Raw genomic sequence first — 23,149 nt, forward strand, 5'->3', positions numbered from 1 at the left:
CGGCTGAGGTCATGATCTCACAGTTTGTGAGTTCGAGCCCTGCATTGGGCTCTGTGCTGACAGCTCAGAGCCTGGAGTGTGCTTCAGATTCTGTGTCTCCTTCTCTTTCTACCCCTCTGCCACTCGTGCTCTGTCTCTCTCTCTCTCAAAAACAGACATTAAAAAAAAGTTTCTGAGAAAGTATATGCTTTCTACTGGTCTGAGTTTTATGTGGCTCAGCCATGGACGTGCTGCTAATCTTGAGGATGCCTTCCTACTTGTCATAGAAGAAACAGGGAAGATGTACACAAGCACCCTCCCTCCACATTAAAACTGGCAGGGCTGACTTTCCCATCACACGCTTTCTTCCCTTCTTTTCTAGGCCATGGGCATCAATGACCTGCTGTCCTTTGACTTCATGGACGCCCCTCCAATGGAAACCTTGATCACAGCCATGGAGCAGCTGTACACGCTGGGGGCCTTGGATGATGAGGGCCTGCTTACTCGCCTGGGCCGCAGGGTAGGAGACAGATTTCACTTCAGGTCCCTTTGGGGAGATCCCCTGGCTGGCCTTCCTTTCCCTTTGCAAAATCAAACTCTGGGGCCCTGAGTAAACTCTGAGTAGAATTCTCGAAGCCTGTTTTTAAATGAGATTTTCCATTGTTACTTAAAACTGTTTCTTCTTTACAGAAAAAGGAATTCCATCCACAGTTTCACTTCAGGATACATATTTTTTTTTTAATTAAAAAAGTTTTTTATTTGGATGGGGGAGAGTGTGTGTGCATGCGTGTGAGTGGGGAGAGGGAGAGAATCTTATGTAGCCCCCACACTCAGTGCGGAGCCCAGTGCAGGGCTTGGTCCCACAGCTCTGGGATCATAACCTGAACTGAAATCAAGAGTTGCATGCTCAACTGACTAAGCCACCCAGGTGCCCCTTTTCAGGATATATTATTGAGTCCAGCCTTCATTTTTCTTTTTTTTAAAAAATTAAAAAAAAAATATTATTTTTGTTTTTTAAGAGAGAGAGAGAGGAGAGAGTTGGGGAGGGGCAGAGGGAGAGAGAGACAGAGAATCCCAAGCAGCCTCTGCACTGTCAGCACAGAGCCCCGATGGCGGGGCTCAAACTGACAAACCTTGAGATCATGACCTGAGCCGAAACCAAGAGTTGGTCGCTCAAGCCACCCAGGTGCTCCTCTTCAGGATATATTATCGAGTCTAAATTTTAAAAGATGTCTGCAAAATTCCCATCTGTCCCAAGTTATGTTCTTGGTCACGTACGTTTTGTTGAGGTTTATTTGGGAAATTAAAAAACAACATTCTTCTGGTAGAGAAAGGCACCTCGCGTCATCATGCTTGCGCAAATGCCCTGTGGTCCGTTACCCACTTGGACCAGTCAGTGTCTGACGCTGGCAAGGACCGTCGGGCCTTCCGTGGGGCAACTGTAGTTTCTCCTTCTCCCTCTAGATGGCAGAATTCCCTCTGGAGCCAATGCTGTGCAAAATGCTGATCATGTCCGTGCATCTCGGCTGCAGTGAGGAAATGCTGACCATCGTATCCATGCTGTCTGTTCAGAATGTCTTCTACAGGCCCAAGGTAGGGAGTGCAGACTCACATTCAGGGAGGGGTGCAGCAAAGTTGGGTAAAATCCGCCTGTCGCCACTGCAGTGATTAATGTGGACGCTTGGCAGGGTCACGTGGGACTCCCCGGAACTGCTGGGCGATTACTTAGTAGCTGTTGGGCAGAGAGTGACCCTCCGTCCCACTTCTTGGCAGGACAAACAAGCCCTTGCAGATCAAAAGAAAGCTAAATTCCACCAGACTGAAGGGGACCACCTCACCCTGCTGGCCGTGTACAACTCCTGGAAGAACAACAAGTTCTCGAACCCCTGGTGCTATGAGAACTTCATCCAGGCCCGTTCACTGCGCCGGGCCCAGGATATCCGCAAGCAGATGCTGGGCATAATGGACAGGTAATGCCTGCTGGCCTCGCCCCATGTTTGCGTCCGGCCTGCCTGCCTGTCACGTCTGTTCATCTCTGCGTGTGCCTGAGAGAAGTTAAGGCTCCTCATGTAGGCTTTTTCCTCCAGCCTCTCTGTCTCTGTTACACCCTCCCCAGGCAAGGGAGCCACTGCGAATCACTTCAGGACATCCCTAAGAGGTTGACTTATTGGTTGTTGAAAAATGCTTCGGTTAGAAGCATCTGGGACATTATGGGTAGAGTTGAATAAACTCTCTGGCTCTTTCTGCATCCGTCTTACCCACCTTGGAGCTGCATCCGTCTTACCCACCTTGGAGCTGCACTTTGGTACCTCTTCCAGACGGGAACCCCAGACTTGAGGACCTCTGGTGGGGCTGTCAGGCACCACCAGTCTGGAAGATGGGAGAACCTCTGAATGCAGGGTAGTCTCACATCTGTGTCCTCTCTTGCTCTGTCCCCCTGCTAGACACAAGCTGGATGTGGTCTCCTGTGGCAAGTCCACAGTCCGAGTACAGAAGGCCATCTGCAGTGGATTCTTCCGGAATGCTGCCAAGAAAGACCCGCAGGAAGGCTACCGGACACTGATTGACCAGCAGGTGGTCTACATCCACCCTTCCAGTGCTCTCTTCAATAGGCAGCCGGAATGGTAGGTGGCCAGGGCCAGGATCTGGGGGCAGTTGTGAACAGAAAGGACCTGTAATTCCACTGCCATTTTGCATGTAGGTGTTCACCCAGCTCATCACATTTCCCTCTAACATTGCTCCTGTTTCTAGAACAGGGGAAGCCTGAAGTAGGCACGATATCAGACCCATATGAGAGAAATAAAACCATAGGGGTGAGAACCAAGGGGGATTTTAGAGATCGCCTAGCGAGATGGTGTAAACGATTTTTTTTTGTAACATTTAAAAAAAAAATTGGACCCTTACCCACCCTAGTATCAAACCCATAGGAAACCGTGGTGCTGCCACGCAGGGAGGGTTGGAGGTGCAGAGCCTTGCTGCGCGGCCTTTGCCAGCTCCGGTGGCAGCCTCTGAGGCTCCTGCCTCAGGGCCCCAGGGCAGAGCCTGTGAAGACAGCCTGAGAAGCCCTCCCCTTGTGCTCCACAGAGCTGGAAACCGGGTCCAGGGATGTGACTGGCTTCATGTCACTTAACCAGTTAGGACCAGAGCCAGGACTAGAGCGCCTCCTGACAGCTTTCTCATAGTTAGAGGTGTTCAGGCTCCTCAGTATTGGGACGTCGCTGTCATAAACAGACGCCGCAGTCTTCTGAGGGGTCAGGCAGGGTAAGAGGGTAAAATGCAAGCTCAGCTGAGGCCCCCCAGGGACCACAGTGCTGGAGTGGAGCCTGCATGGGAGGCCTGAGCCGATCTCTGTCCCCTGCACAGGGTGGTGTACCATGAGCTGGTGCTGACCACAAAGGAGTACATGCGTGAGGTCACCACCATCGACCCCCGGTGGCTTGTGGAGTTCGCTCCTGCCTTCTTCAAGGTCTCCGACCCGACCAAGCTAAGCAAGCAGAAGAAGCAGCAGCGCCTTGAACCCTTGTACAACCGCTACGAGGAGCCCAATGCTTGGAGAATATCCCGGGCCTTCCGGCGGCGCTGAGAGGCAAGCCTTCTCTGTAGGCCTCTCCTGCAGCACTGGCCCAGGGCTTGGGCTCCCTTCGATTGATGAAAAGCTGGTCCTGAGGATACAGCTCTCTGGTGACTGAGTAGCTCCACTGGGCCTTTTCTAACCTGGACTCTTATTTCTTCCCTGGTGGTAAAAGTAGAAACAGGGATTTACACCTGGTTTGACCAGAGCCCCCAGCACTGACCAAGCTGACCACCTCATGGCACTGTGGCCAGCTGGGGCTCGCAGCCAGTGGAGGAGCACATGGCATCATTTCTGCAAAATGGGCAACTCGTGGAACCCTAGGATGGGACAATGGAATTGCGGGCACCTGACCCCCAGATGCAGCCAGGGCCCGGACACCTGAGCCGGGACTCTGGAGGAAGGAGCCATGGAGCTCACTGACGGTCTCGGCCCGGCTCCCTGCCCCTACCCAGCCCCTGTGCTTTTGCTTCGCCTCCTGGAAATATTTATTTTCTTAAGGAAACATAAATGGTTTTCCGTGGCTGTTTCTTTCAGCTAAAAGGTTAGGCTATCGGCCTGGGCTTGAGGCGGGGAGATTTGTGGCCTTGACGCACGTAGCTGAGAGTCCCCTGTAACCAGAGCTTGGAGCCTCTTTGGGCTTAGAGGTGACGCACAGCCCAAGCCTGCAGTCGTGTCTCTGGACACCCACGCGGGAGCCCAGCGCGACTGCACGTGGTCGCGTGATGAACCACATCCACTGCCCCGGCCTGGGCGCCCGAGTGGTTACAGACGGCAGAATGTGGCACACAAGAAGCTCTCCCTGGCTCCCTCTGCATGCCACGTGGTGTGCAGCGTGTCCTTTTTCCTTTTGAAACTTGCAAGGGACGTCACCACTTTTGTTTTTATTCCCCCTCCCCCAGGTCCTCCATGGGCTTTAACAAAGGGTTTTTATGGTCAAAGCCTCTTGTCCCCCCCACCCCCGCAACAGAAAGCCCACAGAGCCCCTCTCTGAGCCAGTGTGCTCTTGCCCAGTGGGTTCCTTGTAGCATTTGCTTGGGGAATGGCCACCTCCCAGTGCCCTTCTCCCAGCTCCTGGGGAAGCTCTTGACTTGGAAGCCCATCCTGCAGATGCTGCTGGACCAGGTTGTGGAGGTTCTGAAAGCTGATCTGGATGCGGAGCTTGTAGAGAAGCCCCCCGGGGGGAGGTGGACACGTCGTATAGAACTACGGAGTCGTACCCCAGATGCTAGCTTTATGACATTGTAGGATGTGAAGGAACATAGGCTCTCGCTGACCACCTTAAAAACCACTGAGGGGGAATCTGGCAGAAAGGAGTGCAGGCCAGGGGGGCTGCTGCCTGAGGTCCTGGCCCCTTCCTTGAGCTGAGCGACTGCCTCCGGTTCTGTTTGCACCTCGGGAAGCCCCACCGGGGCACGGGATCTTTGTGTGTTCACCCTAAGGCCTTATGGGGAGAGATAGGCAGGGGTCTAGAGAGGAGGAGGCTGGGAGCAAAGCAGGGGCTGGGCGCCCAGCTCCCCAGTGTCCAAGAACCCCAGGCTTGGCAGCCTGCCTGCCCCCGCTGAGTGCCCAGTGCCAAAGACATTGGCACCTAGGGGACGGTTGTACACCTGGGGGCAGGGCGGGGAGGTTTCAGATCGAAGCTGAGGTTGAGGACACGTTTAACAGGCAAAGGGGAGACGCAGCAGGGCTAGTCATCTTTTGTGGGTTAGGTGAGCGAAGGACGCTGGCTCTGTGGGTGTTCCTTAAACATCTGTGCCAAGAGCTGGGGTCACCTCTCTGTCAAGCTGGCTGAGGTCTGACCTTCGGGACTGTCCCATCAGAAAATAGCATTGCTGAGTCCCCTCTGGGCGAGAAAGGGGCCAGACTGGGAAGGAGGCCTTGCTTGCTGCTACCACACAATGGGGCCCTTGTTTCTCCTCCTTGAAACCATATTTCCCGAGATTGAGTGACAGCCCAGGAAGGGATGTGGGTCTCCTGTGGAGAGCTGGAATCTTCTAGGCCATTCACCCTACCCCGCAGGGGCCTCACTCAGGGGTTTCCTGCCCCTGTGCACGTGCTGAGTCTGTGCTTGTGTATGGGGTGGTGCTGAGTCTGTGCTTGTGTATGGGGTGGTGCTGAGTCTGTGCTTGTGTATGGGGTGGGAGGGACTGTCCCCGTGGGGCTCTGTAAACCCTGCTGCTGGGTCAGGCTCCTGGGTCCATGCTTCACGTGAACTCCATGCAGTCCGGAGCTTGATTCCCCCTGGCGGTTGCTAGAAGCGGCCTCCTCCAAGCAGTGGCCCTCCAAGATCAAGGATTTGAACAAGGAGCTGTGAGGAGGGGTCCCTTGTTAATAAACACTTGAGGGTAGAGGCCACATGTCTCAGCTGTGGAAACCGTTTCTCACCCAAATCTGTCACTCCTGTACGCGTGCTCAGGACCTCAGGGTTTTCGTGGGCTTCTACAGCTTCCCACCATGATAGGCTTTAATGTGGAATTAAACTATGTGTATCTTTTAAAAAAACATGTATATTTTTTAAAACTTGTGTTTCATTAAAACAATTTTTAAAAATATTTATTTTGAGAGAGACAGAGTATGGGTGGAAAGGGGCAGAGAGACGGGGAGACATGGACTCTGAAGCAGGCTCCAGGCTCTGAGCTGTCAGAGCCCTACACGGGGCTCGAACTCACAAACCGTGAGATCATGACCTGAGCTGGTAGGTGGGATGCCTAACTGAGCCACTCAGGTGCCCCGAAAACTTGTATTTTAAAAGTTTCTGTTCCCTTGCTCTAAATTATAAACAACATCTAAAGTTGATGTTTGCAGTTTCTAGGAAAACAGTAACGTTGCTTTTTATTTGTGCATCGTGGCTGACCAGCACCCCTTCCTTCGAGGGCTCAGGGGCTGGGGGGACCCAAGCTGTTCAAGCCTTGAGGAGGGCTGGGCCAGCACAGCCTCAGGGCTGCAGTTGTGGTTTATCTGAACAGTACATTTTCACCAGCGCCTGGTTCCTGGGAAGCCGTTTCCGCAGGGCCTGGGTCTAGAACCTTTCACTCTGCCCCTTGCACCCGGACTCTGCTTCCTCTCTGGGTGTTACCGCTTTCTCAGCCTTGCCTTTCCCACATGCCCACGGGGAACGGCCCCAGGACTCTGGGCAAGGAGCACCTGTGTTCTGTTCCCCTTCCCCTAAAGATCTTGTGTCTTTTCCTTCACAGGCCAGAACACTAGGGCCTCTCCCTACACCCTCTGGCCTGCATGCCTTTCTTCTCTCCCCATTCTCTAGACCCTCTCCGTACAAAGTCTTGTCTCCAGCTTCTGCAAAAACAAACCTGTAGCCACTGCAGGAGGGCGGGACAGTTGGGGTGTAGACATGGGTAGCATGGTCACGAGAGCAGCATCATAGAACCCATAGGCCAAAACCTTCCTATCTGGCCTCTGCCCCGGGCAGGGAGATGCCTGGTGGCCAGGGGTTACCACGCCAGATTATAAAAGTGCCCTTCAACCATTACTTCCAGGACCCTGATGTAATAATCGCGGGAGGAGGAAAAAACAGGTGTATTACTGAGCCCATTTTTCAGAGGGAAAAATTAGAGGTGAACGGTCTTCCTCTGGACCCATAAGGGGAAGCTACGTGTCAGGGCCAGGCCCCAAACTCGGGTTGTCTACCCCAAAGCTGGAGCTCTTTGCAACGCTAGTTCTTCTCCCCTGGCAGCAAAGAGGACACGGGATGACTAAGGAGAGGCAGGGGCCTTTATTGGGGTCAGGCAGACGTGGTGGAGGCAGAGGTGGGGGTGGAATCCCAGGCCGGGGCCTAGGAAAAGGCAGAGAAGAGGCAACGGGGGCCTAGGAGCAGGAACCCAGCCCACCGTGCCTCCACCCTGCAGCCCCTCCCCCACCCCAGGTTCCTTACTCCAGTCTCCCCCTGCCTCTGGGAACACAGAGCACCAAGAATGGACAAGCAGGGCCCTCCAGGGCCACAGCTTGGAGCGGAGTGCAGGATCCAGGCTTCCGTCCGCCCCCCTGTGGGAGATCTGGGGAGCTCCGTGCACCCCTCTCCACCAGGATAAAGTGGGGACGCTCCTTCTATCCCCCAGAACAGAGCAAACCCTTTTCTCTGCGATGGGGGAGAGGGGTGGGGCTTGGGCCTCTATGTAGGACCCGGGAAGAGGCTGGAGGTGACACCTCCAAAGGAGCTTCTAGACCCCACCTTTGCCTTGCAGGGTGTCAGCTTTTCCTGCCCGTCAACTCTGACGAGCGGCTCAGAGTCTGGGCAAGGGGCAGCGGGGATCTGCTCCAAAGACATCTGCGGGTTTCAGGTGAGGGTTTCCCCAACACCAAACTCATCAATATGTACACAGGGCAGCCCCCACCGGCCGCAGGGGGGCAGCGGGCAGGGCTAGTAAGAGTAGCCACCCTTAGGGCCAAAGGGCTGGGCAGGACCAGCCAGCTCTGGGAGGTAGGCAGGGCTCTCGTCCAAGTGGGACAAAGGGACTGTGTCCTCCTCACTGACTGGCCGGTCAAACTCGGCCTTGAGAGCTGGACGCTGATTGTCCGGGAAGGCCAGGGAGAAGAGGGCTTCGGGCTCACACACGAACTTGTACACATAGCGCTCGCCAGCCACCTGTGGGAAGAGAGGGGCTGGGTCGGTCTAGTGCTCCCTCCAGATCAGCGTGTGGGGTGTGGGGTCGCAGCCCTGCACCTGCACGTGTCCCGCAGACACGTGCGTGGGGCACACCCCTCTCCCATGCCTGCCCCTCTGAGAAGCCAACTCCCCGCATAGCTCATGTTCTCCAGTCTCAGTGTCTCCACGCTTTGGGCTTTTTGCTTCCTGGTTAGCACTTTTTTGGGAGAGGGAAATCTTGTCCACAATTTCTCATTCCCTCTGACCAGTTCATCACCTGCTCCCACGAACTTGCTGAGAAATGCTCCCCTACCCCCATCACCTTCCCACTACTACTGCCCCTCAGCCTCTCAGCCCTGGGTCCCGGGCCCCTCACCTTCTGCATGATGCCTTTTTCATAGTAGTATCGGAGCGAGCGGCTAAGTTTGTCATAATTCATGGCTGGCCGGTTCTTCTGGATGCCCCAGAGCCTGGCAACCTGGGGACAACGGGACAGAGGTTTGGGATGGCAGTGCTGGCTCAGCAGACAAAAATGGGGGGCAGGTGGGAGGGAGCACCTGAGATTCTTAGAGCAAAACTGTAAGCTGGCCCAGAAGACCAAGCAGCAGCCCAGAGACGTAAGTTTGACAAGAATCCAGGTCGGGTGAGGTATGTGCCACATCCCCAGATCCCATTATCTCCAGACATGTTGGGAGGAGAGGAGGGGACATCGGGGGCCCCACCTCCTCAGGCTCTATTAGTTTGAACTCCATCCCCCGGCCAGTCCAGGCGATGAAGTGGGCATTCGTCGGGTCATCCAACAGGGCCACCAGGAATTGCCACAGTTGCAAGGCGCCCCGGCGCTGGTAGGGTGGTCCCTCTCGGAACGCTCCGACCCCTTCCTGCTTGATGTCTCCTGGGGAACACGGAAAGCAGGTGTCAGGTGTGCTCCCCCAAGTAACTCCTTCTCCCCTCTCCAGCAGTGCTGATTCTCGGCGGGGGGGGGGGGGGACACACAGAAGTCATGGGTAAGACCCCTGACCCTTTCATAAAGTCACTTCTCTGACCTTCAAATTTCTCAGGGACAACGCAGACATCATCTGGGAATGGTCGCAGAGGTTTCTCATAGCCATAACCTTGAGGAGAAAGTTGGGGGTCACTCAGATCTAGGGGACTCACTGATATGAGCCTCCAGAGAGATCAGAGGGACTCCTGCACAGGAGCCCCTCCTCCAGCTCGGAGGGCTTGGCAGAGAGGAGGGGACTGCCTTACCCATGGCCCCGTCACCTGGAGAGTGCCCGGAGAAACCCTCTGTGTGAAGGTACATTGATGTGCACCCAGGGACATCTGGGAGGGGAGGAGAGAAGACAGGGTGATGCTACAGGTGGCTGCGGTGGGGGCAGCAGTCCTACCCACATTCGAGAACTTCCTTCTGCCAGCCTGCATTCCGGTTCTTTTCCCAGCTGCCTGCCAACCACCAAATCCCAAGGCAAGTTCACCCAGAGGGAGCGCAAGGCTTGAGCCTCTCAGCTTGAAGTCTGCGCCAGAGGGCATGGCCGGCAGCAGCTGGGCCGGGCAAACTGTTGCACAAGGCCCAAGATTCCAGGGAACAGCTGTTTCCTGTGAGTTTAGGGGGAGGAGGGTGGGGAAGGATGAACCTCCGGGGAAAGGGTTCGGTGTCCATGCCTAAGACTCCCTTGGAATGGGCTAACCTCCGGTCAGCAGGTTGGGTTCCTAGCTGTGTGTGTGTGTGTGTGTGTGTTTAGGGAGGGAGGAAAGGGAGGATGGGGACTGGGGAAAGACCAGCAGGTAGGTAGAGAAGGAGAGAGGGAGAGAGGGAGGGAGGAGAGCGAGAGCACGCCAGAATATATCTGTATCTGGGGATGAGGCAGTGGGCACTGGGTCGTGTTTTTGCATTTCTGACAGCAGAGCACATTCACTCCCGGTTCATTCCACACCCCAGGATGGAAATATCCCTACTCCACCTGGAGGCGGTGGTGTGAAGCCGCGGTTCAAGTCCCAGCCCCTTCCTGCCCTCCCCCCTCCACTCCCACCTATGAAAGAGATGGTGAAACCCGACACCTCCGGGAGGAGGCGGGAGGGTGGGCTCATTCATGCCTCCATTTTGTGAATGGAATTCCTGACTCCATTGAGAGGAAGCTGAAGGGGGAGGGGCAGGAGTTCAAGGGCATGTAACCAGATCTCCTCCGGTCTACATCCTTTGAAGGTCAGCAGCCAGAGCGTTTCCCTCCTCCTTCCTCCACCTCACTGCCAGGCGAGACTCAGCTAAAGCCCCAGGTTTGAGGAGAGGCGCGCCTTTCTGGTTCTCACTGTGGCAGCTCGGGGCGGGGGAGGGGGGGAGGGGGGGCGGCGGCTGTGGTTCATCCCTCTACCCCTGAAAGACTGGACATCAAGAAAAGGGAAATTCGAAAGCTCTAGCCAGCTCTGAGCCTACTCTAATCTCAGCATTTATTTTTCTCAATGAATTCCAATTTGGGAGATGACAACAGTGTAACAGAAACCAAGATTTTCTGGGTCCCTCCTAAATGAGAATGGCCCTCCCTTGGGACTTGAGGCTTTGAACTCTAGCTGTTGTTTGAATTCAACCTGGCTGAGGGTATCTCACCCCTCTCCACAGCCAGGAGGAACTAGCAGTCCTACTTGGGTACCCAGCTCTATCACCCTGGAGGCCGGCACAGTCACCCTGGGCTCCACTTGGGAACGCAGAGCTTGGCTAGCTGCGGTTCGTGTATATGTTTAAGCTTCTGTGGGGGCTGGGACATCCTATCCATCTGTGTCCTCCAGCTCCACACGCTCAGGCTGCCGGCCCAGCACTTGGGTCTCACATGGAGCTCGGTAAGGTAATTATAACCTCAAACACTTGCTGAAGAGGAACAGGAAGAAATGCCTCAACTTTCCCAGGAAGTCACAAGCTGCCTGAGGGCAAGGACTTGCAGCCCACTTATCTTTTATCTGAATACAAATTTACTGACTGGAAAATGACAATTGTTTTGAATCTCTGAAAAAAAAAAAAAGCGAGTGGTTGGGTGGGTTGGATGTAGGCACTGGTAAACAGGCGGGAGGCGGGGCACTGGGGAGACATTCTGGGTTTAATGGAACTGTCCATGTGATCACGTGGCACCCTTGCCAGCAATCTCCCCCCAAACTCCTCTCCCCCCCTCCCAGGGAGCACTTCTTACCCGAGTCGTAGGCGAAGTCCGTCTGCTCCTGTTTGATCACCACCCCCGCCCCTGGGTACCTGTGCCCGCCGACGCCACCCTGGCCCACTGGCGGCTGGCCGGCCTGTTCATACAGGGGGTCAAGGTATTCCTGCTTGAAGCTCTGCTGGGGGTAGGGTGGGCAGGGCTCCGACAGCTGGTGTGGGTAGGGGGCCGGGAGGGGCTCCCGACACGCTCCCTGGGAGGATGCGAAGGGGTGGCAAATATCCAAGGGTTGCTGGAAGACAGAGCTGGGGGTGGTTGGAGGGAGAAGGAAGAGATTAACTTGAGCCCCTTGTCCTCGGTCCTCACGCCTGCTACCTCCAGAGCTTGCAAAGTGGGCTCTGGTTTGTGTGTGTCGGGGGCGAGCGTGTGTGGGTGTCAACATCCCTCCTTCCCTGCCTCCCCCTCCCCCGCCGCCCCCCCCCCCCCCCCCCCCCCCCCGCGCCAGGTCTCTTAAGGGCAGGTGGAGAACACTCAGGGACTGAGGAAGAACTGGCGAGGCCCGGGCCCACAGCTTCCTCCTTACCTATGCTCCCCGCCGTACCCGTGGCCAGGGTGGGGCTGGGAGGCGCCGGAGGACCTCAGGAAACTCCGTTGTTCTGCCCGGGGGAAGGGCTGCAGGGGCGACTGTCCGGGGGCACCGGGGGCGGGGGACTTGATGGCGATTTGTCTAGGGGGGTCATAGGCACTGGAGTTGAGGGGGAGATGGGGGTGAGGGGGCAGAGAAGCTGGGCGAGCATCTTTGAACCCTTTATCCCCGGGGAAGTGAGTCACAGGGATCAGGGGAGGAGGATGAGTAGAGGGTGCTGGGGAAGGCCCGGCATGCGCGACCCCAAGCGAACTCTTTTTTTTCTCCTTTTGTGAATCCTGAGAAGGCCTCTCCCCTGGGTGGGCCGGTGGCTTCCTCCAATGGAAGGGCTCAGCCCAGGCCTTAACACACACCCCTTGAGTGCCCTGCTGTGTGCTTCCTCCTGACAACTCAAGAGGAAATCCTGAGCCCTGCGGCTCCTGGACGGGGGCTCAGCAATCCTTTCTGTGGTCTATGTTGCAGTTGTTTGCTGCCTTTCGCCCTCCCTCCTCCATCCCTGGCCTTCACCAGGGCAGGGCTGGGGCTCACCTGGAATAAAGGCACTGCTCGTCATGGTGGTAGGGGAGTGGCGGCTTCCTGCTGCAGGACAGGGCCGGGTCTGTGCGGGGACTCTGGGGCTCCTTCTTGATCCTGGTGGGGGGGCTGTGGAAAGCTACTGCAGGGGTAGGGGGTGGGAGGGGCAGAACAAGGCCAGAGAGGGTTACAGAAGAGGCCAGCACAGAGCTCCCGACACCTCTGCTCTTTGAGGGCCAGCTGGGTGACCCGCACAGGCTCAACCCCTCTCTGGGTCTCAGTTTTCAGAGATTCACGGTCAGACAGTTTTAAGGACAGTTTGGCTATTGACACCATGTCTAGTTTTATACATTGGGCTGAAGTCCAATACTAACCAAAGAAACTGAAAAAAAAAACAAAACTGTCCAAAATCCAACACTTAATACAACCCCACCCCCCAAAAAACACCTTTGTAGGACTGAACACCTCCAACCTAGGGCCTGTGGTTTGCCTGAGTGCCCTGGAAAATTCCAAGGGAGAGAAATGGTTTCTTATTTGGTGCTATAAAGAATCTTTCTTTTTTCTGGTTGAGGTTGGATATTAGCCCACTTGCATGTCAGCTGCCTAACATTAAACACATGGTCCTCATTCTCCGGGAAGAACGCTGATCTCTCCTATGGCCCCTGCTGGGTCTGCAAACCCCAGGCACCAGGCTGAGAAGTCTGCGAGCCAGATTTGGTTCCCAGTCTGCGAGTGTGAGGGTCCGTCTTCCTGCGTGGAGCCTGTGGCTGACTGTTCTGTTATCTGCTGTTTTCCATTATATGTGCCCTATTTCATTTTATTGAAGACAGTAGAGAAACGGAATACCTGACAGTAAAGCAGGGCTTCTCGACAGTGCACTAGTGACCTTTGGGCCAGATATTTTTGTTGCGGGGGGCCGTCCTGAGCACTGTAGGGTGTTTACCAGCATCTCTGGCCTCTCTACCAACTAGATGCCCGTATGGACGTTGCCCCGTGTCTCCTCAGGAGGCAAAATTGCTCCTGGGCGTATGAAAGTAAGGAAGGAAGGTAGAACGGGGCCCTGCTGGACTGCTCCAAGCCCCTCATTCCGGAAACCAGGAAATGGAGGATCAGAGGGGTGAAGTATCCGTTCGCAGATCACACAGCTAGCTGGGCTGGAGCAAGCCCCGATTTGGACCAAGGTCCTCATCTCCCAGTTACTGTCTTGGGTCTTGGGAGTCCAAACCCAAGAATGGGGAGCCCTTTCTCCCTTTTCTTTAGGAGGGAACAAGTTAATCTTTTGTGATTCTTTATCCCAGTGACTCATTTCCTGCCCTCCTCCCCACTCCCTTGACCCAGGGCCCTCCACTCACAGTTTTCTGAATGGAAATCAGGAACAAACTGCTCATCACTGTCTGGTACCTGGGCTGCAGAGAGAGGTCAGAGGTGAGTCTGGGTAGGGGGGTCCCCATGGGACCCCCCATTATTATTGCAGGGAGACACCATTATTGCAGCCTTGCAGATTAGCACCAGCCCAAGGGGAAAAGAGCCTTTCTAGGACGGAAGGCAACTCCACCCCAGGTCCTAGTGCCCTCCATCTTTAAGCTCCATTAAGACCCTGGAAGGAAGGCTGCACGGTTCAAGAACCTGTCTGAGCAGATTCCAGAGTCTTCCTAGGTGCTTTGTATTTATTCCCTCCATTTTCCTGAAGTGAAGGCAGCCCTGCCCCTCTCCGAGCTTCCAGAAGTCACACCCGGGAGCGGCAGGCATTGCATGGACATCCTAATGGACCTGGAGTAACATGGGGAGATTCTGAATCTGGGCTGGGCCCAGGAATCTGTGTTTTATACAACCTCCTGGCTGAAATCTAGAACCTGGGAAAGAAGATGGAATAGAGGAAAGGAGGTGGTTCAAGAGAGGTGCATAGGACAGTGGGAGAGGAGGTGGCTCAGGTCACCCAGCCTCATGTCTTCAGCGGGCAGCTAGGAGAGAGAGAAAGGTTTGGAGGTTGGAGAAGCCCTCCCAGGGTGCCAGCGTGGGCGGAGCTGGGGTTGGGGATTAGGCAGCAATAGAACAGCAGTTCACCCATGACCTTCAACCTGGATATTCCAGCTTTAATTTCTAGTTCTTACCCTGGCCTCTCCAACACCTTCAGGTGGGAATATAGCAGGGTCCCTCCCTCAAGAATAGTCAAAGCAGAAACGGGAAGGGGTGACACCAAGAAGAACTTCCAGAGAGTGGCTCGAAGGCGAGGTGGTGGTGGAAGCCAAGGAGATTGCTTGTCAGAGTGGACAAGGTGGAAACTGATGGACAAAACAGCCAGATGGAGAGCGGCTGGGAAGGGCGAAGGGCAGGAGATGGCTGGAGAATACCTCCACTTCCAGCTCTGCACACCTCCCCTCCCCTCCCCGCCTCTTCGGCTTCCCCAGCACCAGAGGCGCCATTGTGTCCTCCTGGGATTCCAGCCAGAGCCTCTATATTGGAACTCCGTTTCCGTGCTCACCTCCTAGAGCAGGTGGTTCTCCACACAGCTGTCAGAGCGGTCTTTTCTGCAGTAGAAGGCCCCTCCCTTCTCTCCTTGCTTAAAGCACGAACCCCAAATTCTTCCTCTCAGTGGCCTCTGAGGCCCCGCCTGGTCAGGCCTCCTTACCCCTCCGACTGCCTCTCCTTGTCTCCAGAGCTCTTGATTCCACTTTCCCAAACCTTTGCCTGCCCGTTTTCTTCCTGGTCACTGAAGTCTTCGCTCACTTTGTCACTTCCTCAGATGCCTTCTCTGACCACCCACGCCGGAAGTGGTCCCTCTCGGCTCCACTTGTTTATTTTTGCCTTAGCACGTACGGTTATCTGGACACATCATCTTAATTTATTTGCCTCTCTTTAATTCATTTATATTTATGTGTTTGTTTTCTACCTTCTCTACCTGAAAGTGGGGCTCCCTGAGGGCAGGGGCTTGCTCTATCTGTCTTCATGATTTCCCAGCATCCGGAAAACAGGGTCTGGCTAAGAACAGACACTCAATGCTTTATTTGTTGACTATGTGAATAAATATACCTCGATCCCATCCCCAGGCTGGTGGGAGCCGGCACTGTGGACTTGGGATCAAGAGTAGCAAAGATCCTAGTCAATCAGCTCTTCCCTCTCCCTGAGAGCTTTCCCCTACCCCCAGACAGGACAACTTTAATAGAGGCAGGTCCTCCCTCCAGAGAGAGCACATCTCACAAGGGACGCTTTAGGCTGCGATCATTTGCTTGGCAGGAGGATATTTCAGCAGCTTGCTTTGAATATCAGACGCGCCAAGTACTTTATGTTTATAGATAGTTGACGTCTTGACAGAGGGATTGGTCTGAGGGGTTTAAGAATCAGAAGTCACCAGCAGCTGGTGGCATCTGGGTGGCTCAGTCGGTTGAGGGTCCGACTTGGCCCAGGTCATGATCACATGTTTCATGAGTTCGAGCCCTGTGTCGGGCTCTGTGATGACAGCTCAGAGCCTGGATCCTGCTTCAGATTCTGTGTCTCTCTCTCTCTCTGCCCCTCTCTGCTCATGCTCTGTCTCTCAAAAATAAATAAACATTAAAAAAAAAAAAAAAAAAAGAAGAAGCCACCAGCAGCTGAAGAACTCACGAGAAGTCAGCAGGAAACTATCCCGAAGTGATCAAATAAATGAGTAGGACACGAAGCCCCTTGGCAAAAACACACAGGCAGCGTGTATCTTTCAGAAGCACAGGTAAGGCACCAAACTGATCCAAATCAAGTATCCACAGGGCATTATTAAAAGTACATATTCCTGGGGGCGCCTGTGTGGCTTGCCCAACAAGAGTTGGTAGAGCACCCAACTCTTGACTTTGGCTCAGGTCAGGATCCCAGGGTTGTGGGATCAAGCTCCGGTCTCCCCGCGGAGTGTAGAGCCTCCTTGAGATTCTCTCTCTCTCCCTCTGCCCATCATCCCTGCTCTATCACAAATAAATACAATGAAGAAAAGAAAAAGAAGAGTTCACATTTCCGGGCTCCTGGCTGGCTCACTCGGTGGTGGAGCATGCAACTCTTGGTCTGGAGGTGGTGAGTTTGAGCCCCAGGTTGGGTGTAAAGTTTACTTAAACACATGCACATGCTCCCGGTCCCCACCCTGGAGAATCTAATTCCATAGGCAGGGGCTGAAGCCCAGGCATCTGTACTTTTAACAAGCGTCCCTTAAGAATAGGCAGGTTTGCGGGTGCCTCATGGTCGTGAGATCAAGCCCTTCTTTGAGTGTCTACACTGAGTGTGGAGCCTGCTTGAGATTCTCTCTCTCCCCCAACCCTCTGCCCCTCTTCCCTGCTCACACACACTCTCTCTCTCAAAAAAAAAAAAAGAAAAAAGAAAAAAAAAGAGCAAGGCAGGTTTGGGAAACGCTAGATAAAGGCTAGATAAAGCAAAACTTGCACCAGTTCATCCCAGATGTGCCCTCAGGCCCAGCCACAAGCGACACCCCCAAAGTCAACAGGATGAGGGGTGATGTAGCAGGATAAGCAACATTCCCATCCCTGCTGCCTGGGCAAGGAGGGTCCCGAGGGCAGGGGAGGTATAGAGCTTGGGGGAGGCTGACGCATTCTGGGCCCCCTCTGGGGCTTCATTAACTGCCAGTTTCCATTGAGGTAATGGGCTGGGGGCATCTCCTGCTGGCGTCACAGGCAGGTCACAGACCAGTTCACGGGACTCTAGAGGTCCTAGGGGTCATCTTGCCTTTTTTCCCACCTCAGGCCTGAAGGTTTGACCTGATCCCCTCCCTCCCTTCCCACCCCTCCCTCCGTAGTCAGTCCCAGGGGAGGCCCCTCCCCCCAGCATACAGCCCCTCCCCCAAAAGAGATACCACCCTCTTCCAGGGCCAGGAGAAATCAGCCAAGGCAAAAATGGGCTGTGGTGTAAACCCCAGTCTCGGCCTGGCTCCTCCCCAGAACACTGGCTTCTCGAAGCAAAGGGATAGGAGAGGGCCTCAATCAGAGACCGTCCACAAGGTTAGAAATAGGCACAGTAACCCCGAGCTCTGAGTTCCTGGAGAGCCGGAGAATTTCCAATTACCCTGTTTGGTCTTGAGAGTATGACATCTTATTTATTTGTTGACTTGGCTGAGTTTGGGCTGCCAAGCTGGTGTGCCAGGGTCTACCCCCAACTCCGTCCTGGCACTAAGGTGGAGTTTATCTGCCTAGGGACATGGCAGATTACGGAGGGTATGGGAAAAGTGTCATGCCAGCATAATGCCCAGAGAGAGAGAATTTTAGGGATCTTCCCTCCAATATGGGGGTCAGTAGAAGAGAAGGGGCTTGGGAGCCTCCAGGCTGGGCTCCAAGAGAACCAGGTTAAAACAGCCCAGCAGCTTAAGCTCCCCCCAAGGTTAGCCAACTATCTATACCATATAAGTCCCATCACCATCTCCCCTTCCTCGGGTGCAATCACAGGGTGAAGGGGCCTCTTTAGGGGTTCCAGGAGAAGTGGGGGGAGGCATTCTCCGGGGCTTCTGCTCCACAGTGTCGCCACTGGCCTTGTTGCTCACCCTTTCCCTGCCCCCACCCCACACCGGTAGCCTCTGTACTGGAAGGAACCAGTTCTCTATCTATGGAGGGACATTTGTCCCCAAGAGCCTTCTGGAAGGGGAGGAGACAGAAAGATGTAGAAGGAGGCATTGTAGCTAGGAAAAACTGGGGGATGGGATTAACCCCATCTTGCCCCACAGACATGCTGAGATACCAGCGTGCACACACACACCCTAATTCCTTTTACTCTATGGCAGCACGCGGGTGAAACACATCCTCCGTGCACACCCTTCACACACTAGGGTCTCTCTTTGGACTTGTAAAAATGATGGGGGAAAGCCAAAGGGCAAAGGGACCGGAGAACTTGGAGGAAGATTCGGGAGTCGTAAACCTGAAAAGGGGAGCACAGACCTACCCCTTTAAGAATCTCATAAAGGCTATGGATCTTCTCTTCCTAGAAAAATCCACATTGCTCTGTATATGGCGTACAGTAACAATTTTACACACCGTTATCAGAGGGCTTAAGGACCCCCACAACCTACCCACACAGATGCTGCAAATCCACATACTACATTATAGACCCCAGCCTCATACAAAGGACATACATGACCCAGACTCAATGTTCCTTACTACCAGATAGAACAAAGTCATTGTCTCTGAGGGTTCCCGAAGGCTCCCAACAAGCCCAGAAAGGAACCTTCGACCAGCAGCAACACATTTTTTACCGTCACCAGACACAGCTTGGGCTCAGCCTGCCTGAAACCTAGGTTTCCCTACAGCAGTCTGATCCTTTCTCTAGCAACTCAACAGATACCAGGCGCCCCCAAAACAGACACACCCTCTTAGCCTTACTTCAATGCCACCCCCACCCGCAACTGTCTAGAAAAACCTCAAACCCAAAGATGTAAGCTGTCTCTACAGAGCTCCACTCACTCACCCCTAAATAAGCACGGACGCCAGACTGAACCCACAACCACATCCTCGCAGACCCAACCTGGCACCCCCTGAATTCTTCACAGCCCCACCCACACTACTAGGACTCAATGCTTCTCTCCAAATTGGGGGCTGAAAAAAAATCAAACTTGCAAGGGGCTCCGGGCCCACTCCTCCTGATGCACCCCACCACTGGCAAGTTTCCAAAGAAGCAAGACCCCTCCCTATCCCCCAAAGCTCCCCCTGGGCTTTGGGAGTCACTGACCTGGTGGGAAGAGGCAGGAGAGGAGGCTGGGGTGGTGCTGAGATGGTGCAGGGGGACAAGGCCCCGGCAGCTGCATCAGTCTCCGCAGAGTGAGAAGGAGCGAGTGGCCTCAGCATCCCCCTCTCAGGCCTGGCCAGCCATCGCCAGCTGGGAGCCCGAGCTGCTCCCTCAGAAGGAAGGAGAGGGAACCAAGGAGATCCCCACCCCCACCTCCCCACCCACTGGATTGAATCGCACAGGGACTTCCAGGACAGCAGCATGGAAACACACACACACACACACACACACACACACACACACACACTCGCCCTCACGCAGACACATGCACCATCACTAGACCCCCACCGCCAAGGGGTGGGGCTTCCAAGGTTGAGTGAACGTTTTCCTTCCCTTCCCATTCCAGAATCAGGCACAAGTGGACCCGCTGCTGCCAAAATGCCAACCCCTAAGCCTAATCCTGCATCACAGCCCTGGGAGCTGCCCACTGTGGCGAGCACACGGACCCTCCGATGACAGACAAGAAGCCTAGCAAAGCCAGACAGAAATCAGGCATTGGGGAAGGAAGTCTCTGAGAGACGGTGGAAACTGACACCCCTGTGTTCTTCAGCTCCAGCTCCGGAACCTCGGAAGGAGGATGGGCTGACTGGGAATACTCTGCCTATAACTCAGGGCTGGGCATACAAGACTTGCAGTCAGAGAAGAGGTGTGGGACACCCCAGATCCCTCCAGCACCCGTGCAGCCTTTCGGCCACAAATTCTACAAAACGTCCTGAGTGTTTCCTCCATGCTAAATAGTCATTCTGCTAATACGCTTATTAGTCAAGAAAGATAGTCTCACTCTAAAGGTCCAGTCAGGGGTCTTTCCCTTTTACCTCAAGCTTTTAAAGATGATTCCAGAGGAGCTGGGTTTGATCTTAAAAAAAAAAAATCACCAAAGATACCCAGGTGGAAGGATGGCGAGATCTTAAAGCAAAGCCCTTAGAAAGGGGTTCCCAGTGGGCCAGTGGTATCTTAGTTTTCAGAGTGTTAAAATAAAAGGACCCTAAGATGGGGGTATTAACCCTTCCCTTTCAGAAACTGTCTAAACACCATAAGCCTTCACTACCTGCCACCCCACCAGCGACACCCTGAGTCCCCACCAAAACGCACCAGTGGATTCAAGCAGAAAACGCTCAGAACACACCTCCCCACCCGGAGAAGGCAGAGCTCCTGGCCCCTCCCCAGGCAGCTTGCAGCTAACCCCTCAGCGAACACCAGAGCCAACGCAGGGGGAATTTGCCTAGGGCAGAGGTATTCAGGATAGAAGGAGGAGGGAGGATCACACGCCATCAGAATTACAATCAGGGCTGTTGGGGGGTGGGGGGAGGCTCTGGGCTCTCTCTGCCAAAGTGCTGCAAAAAAGAATTATTTAAACTTTTGTTGTGCTTTTGGCTCAGACAGTAAATTGTTTAGCACTGGGGGTTAGAAGAGGAGAAACTAAGGGGGGTGAAAACCAATGTTTTGGCTACTCCTGAACCCAGGTTACAAATGAATTGCTCTTTTTTCTTATTCTCCTGTCCCTTATCCACTCTCCCCAACCCCCACCCCCACCTCCAACACACCAACACACACCTTGGCCTGGTGTCTGCTGCCAAACAAACTTTGCAAATGAAAATTTCAACCAGGAAAACGGGCCTGAGGCCAAGTTCCATTCAAATAAGCAAATACCCCACACAATGGTCTGATTCATCCCCAGGCCTAGTTACACAAGCCTGGCTCAGGGCAGAGAAAATAAATATCAATATAAGTGTCCACACTGGCTGCTGGGGAGAGCGGGGAGTAGGAACTGGGGGGTGGGGGCTTGGAGAGCTCCTTGAGGTAGGGAGAAGTGGGTTAGGTTGGAATACTAATTCCAGAGAATCCCTCACTCCAATAGAAAAAAGGTCACAAAACGACTCACCTTCAGCGAGCCAGGTCTCCTGGAAGTGACTGAGATCCTGGAAGAGATCTGAGGGGTGAATAATGGAATTGGAGAAGGTGAGGTGGAGGTGATGGTGAGAGGGAGGGAGCCCTAGCAAGCCGGGTGGCCCTCCCCCCCCTTGGTGGTAGGGGTCCTGGGTGACTCTTTTGGGGAACGAGGCGGGTGCTCTAGGATCGGCCCTCGGGGCGTGCGAGGTGGGGAGGGTCACAATTTGTCTCCCCGGCTCTTTACCTTCGGAGTCGGGGGGCGGCAGGGAGCCCGGGTCCATGAGCTTCCCCTGCGGGACCATCAGCGCTTCGCGCAAGCTCCCATTTCCGGGCGATTTCTGCGGGGAAGGGGAAGAATGCCCCCTAGTCACCCCGAGGCCGCTGGGTCTGGAGGGCGAGGATGGGGTCCCGGGGTGACACAGGGGCGGGTGAGCGCTGGACCCCCTTGGGGCCGCGGGGAAGGGGCTGTGGGGCGGGGTGCAGGGCGCGGGCGGGCGTGGAGGCCGGCGCGGCGCTCACGCTGCAGAAGGTGTAGGGCACTTGCTGGTCCAAGTATCCGCCTTTCATCCTCCGCTCCATCCGGCCGCTCCCTCCGGCGGCACGGCCAGGGCCCCGCGCGGGGGCAGAGACCTGGGGGCGGGGGGGCTGCGTTCGCACACCGTCCTGGGAAGGCATTGGGGTGGGGGTGGGTAAGGGCAGCAGGGAGGGGCAGTCCCGAGGCTCTGGGTCCGACAGCAAAACTTCTCCGACTCACTCAGGCGATGGGGAGGTTTCCGCCTGCCGAGCTGAGCGCCGCCACCACTCCCCCTCCCGCCAAAGGAGGTCCCACCTGCTCCTGGGAGTTGGGCTCGGCGTTTCGGCTGCTTTCTGCAGCCCTGCTCTGCCCAAGCTCGGTTACATAAGACGTGTGTGTGTGTGTGTGTGTGTGTGTGTGTGTGCGCGCGCGCGCGCGCTCGCTCGCGGAGGAGCCGGCGAAGCGCTCACCATTCGCACGCCCACAACTCCCGCGCCCCCTCCAACCCGGAATCCCAGCGCCTCCCACCCTCTTGCCCTAGAAATCTGCGGAGGCGGCGGTTGGAGAGTGCAGCGTGTGTTGGAGACAAGGCGAGGAGTCACAGACGCTCTCCCTCCCTCCCCCTCCCGCAGCCTCACCTGAGGCCGGGGCGTCTGGGTTGGAGCCCCGGGGGGTCGAGAGTTTGCCCCGGGGCCGCACCGAGGGCCGCGGGGCTAGGCCGGAGCGAGGCAGCCCCGGCCCTGGGTCCCCCGCGCACCCGCTTGTTTTCCGGGCGCCGCCGACAGTTGTGAGCCCGGGGGAGCCGTTGATTGGTGCATTTCCTTGGCCTCGGCCTCGGCTCTCTCTCCAACCCCCCCACCCCACCCCGTTCCCTTTGTTTCATTGACTTTTGTGAATGAAACCCCAGGGCCGGGCACGCCCGCCAATCCGGAGACTCGCCCGGCCGAGCCGTGGGGGGGCGGAGTTTCCCAGACGCAGGGGCCAATCAGGACGCAGGGGCTGGCTCCCGGCTTCATTCACCGCCAGGGCTCCCATTCATAAAAAAATAAACTCCTCAGCGGCGGAGTTCATTCATAAAGAGCTGAGAGAAACGAAGCGAAGCGGAGGATCCGAAGGCTCCACAGCGGGGTTCCGCGGTGTCCCTGGGCATGAGGCTCGGCGAGCTCCTCGGGCTGGCCGGGCTGGCGCCTGCACACGTCCCTGCATCTGCGTGTACGTGGGAGTGTGAACATGCCTGTGTGTGCGCCCTGCGGGGAGGCGAGCGGACTTGTGCCCAGAGGAACAGTAATAACTAGCATTTATGAAGCACTCCGCTTCCACGTGCTCATTTCATTCCCATAACCTGGCGAAGTGATTCTATTGTTTCCATTTTACAGAGATTGAGAATGAAAACTCAGTGAGGGTGGTGACTTGGCTGCGGCCACTCAGAGCAGCTGGGGTTTACAGCCCCCAACTCCCCATATTCTCCTGTACAGCCCTTTGAGGCCACAGCTAAATGAATTAAAGCTTTGTGGTAACAACTGATACACAGTAGGCCCTCAATAAATGT

General features: G+C 55.3%; 2 protein-coding genes across 11 annotated transcripts in view; one reads left to right on the forward strand and one right to left on the reverse strand.

Annotated features, from left to right (window-relative positions):
- Positions 1 to 6,048, forward strand: part of DHX8 (DEAH-box helicase 8) — a 32,102-nt gene extending 26,054 nt beyond the window's left edge. Inside the window, exons 19-23 of the mRNA XM_039220904.1 lie at positions 362 to 499; positions 1,444 to 1,572; positions 1,753 to 1,949; positions 2,424 to 2,603; positions 3,343 to 6,048. Of these exons, the coding sequence (XP_039076835.1) occupies positions 362 to 499; positions 1,444 to 1,572; positions 1,753 to 1,949; positions 2,424 to 2,603; positions 3,343 to 3,562 (864 nt within the window). The 3' untranslated portion in view covers positions 3,563 to 6,048. The remainder of the gene's footprint in view (positions 1 to 361; positions 500 to 1,443; positions 1,573 to 1,752; positions 1,950 to 2,423; positions 2,604 to 3,342) is intronic.
- A 1,216-nt stretch (positions 6,049 to 7,264) lies between these two features.
- Positions 7,265 to 22,420, reverse strand: ETV4 (ETS variant transcription factor 4). Of its 10 annotated transcripts, none has more exons than XM_039220934.1 (13): positions 22,239 to 22,420; positions 21,606 to 21,716; positions 21,331 to 21,424; positions 21,079 to 21,126; positions 13,808 to 13,861; positions 12,471 to 12,597; positions 11,880 to 12,041; positions 11,333 to 11,601; positions 9,405 to 9,479; positions 9,200 to 9,268; positions 8,876 to 9,048; positions 8,530 to 8,631; positions 7,265 to 8,153 (listed from the first exon to the last, which is right to left on the reverse strand). In XM_039220934.1, the coding sequence occupies exons 2-13, from the start codon at positions 21,663 to 21,665 to the stop codon at positions 7,929 to 7,931; spliced, it is 1,458 nt and encodes a 485-aa protein (XP_039076865.1). In that variant the 5' UTR covers positions 21,666 to 21,716; positions 22,239 to 22,420; the 3' UTR covers positions 7,265 to 7,928. The 10 variants fall into 10 exon arrangements, with proteins under 10 accessions (XP_039076865.1, XP_039076864.1, XP_039076867.1 ...); XM_039220933.1 differs by lacking the exon at positions 22,239 to 22,420 and adding an exon at positions 21,841 to 21,950; XM_039220936.1 differs by lacking the exon at positions 21,606 to 21,716.
- Between the last annotated feature and the right edge of the window lie 729 nt (positions 22,421 to 23,149).

Source organism: Hyaena hyaena, unplaced genomic scaffold, assembly GCF_003009895.1.
Source record: "Hyaena hyaena isolate Hyena2069 unplaced genomic scaffold, ASM300989v1 scaffold_925, whole genome shotgun sequence".
NCBI classification, from domain to species: domain Eukaryota; kingdom Metazoa; phylum Chordata; class Mammalia; order Carnivora; family Hyaenidae; genus Hyaena; species Hyaena hyaena.

What these genes read in the sequence shown, in the direction of transcription:
- ETV4 (XM_039220928.1), bottom strand. Translation starts at nt 21,761, where the DNA reads ATGCCTTCCCAGGACGGTGTGCGAACGCAGCCCCCCCGCCCCCAGGTC. An exon ending in GCCGCCCCCCGACTCCGAAG is followed by an intron (nt 21,127 to 21,330) that starts GTAAAGAGCCGG and finishes TTCACCCCTCAG; the next exon opens with ATCTCTTCCAGGATCTCAGT. An exon ending in TCCAGGTGACGGGGCCATGG is followed by an intron (nt 9,269 to 9,404) that starts GTAAGGCAGTCC and finishes TTTCTCCTCAAG; the next exon opens with GTTATGGCTATGAGAAACCT.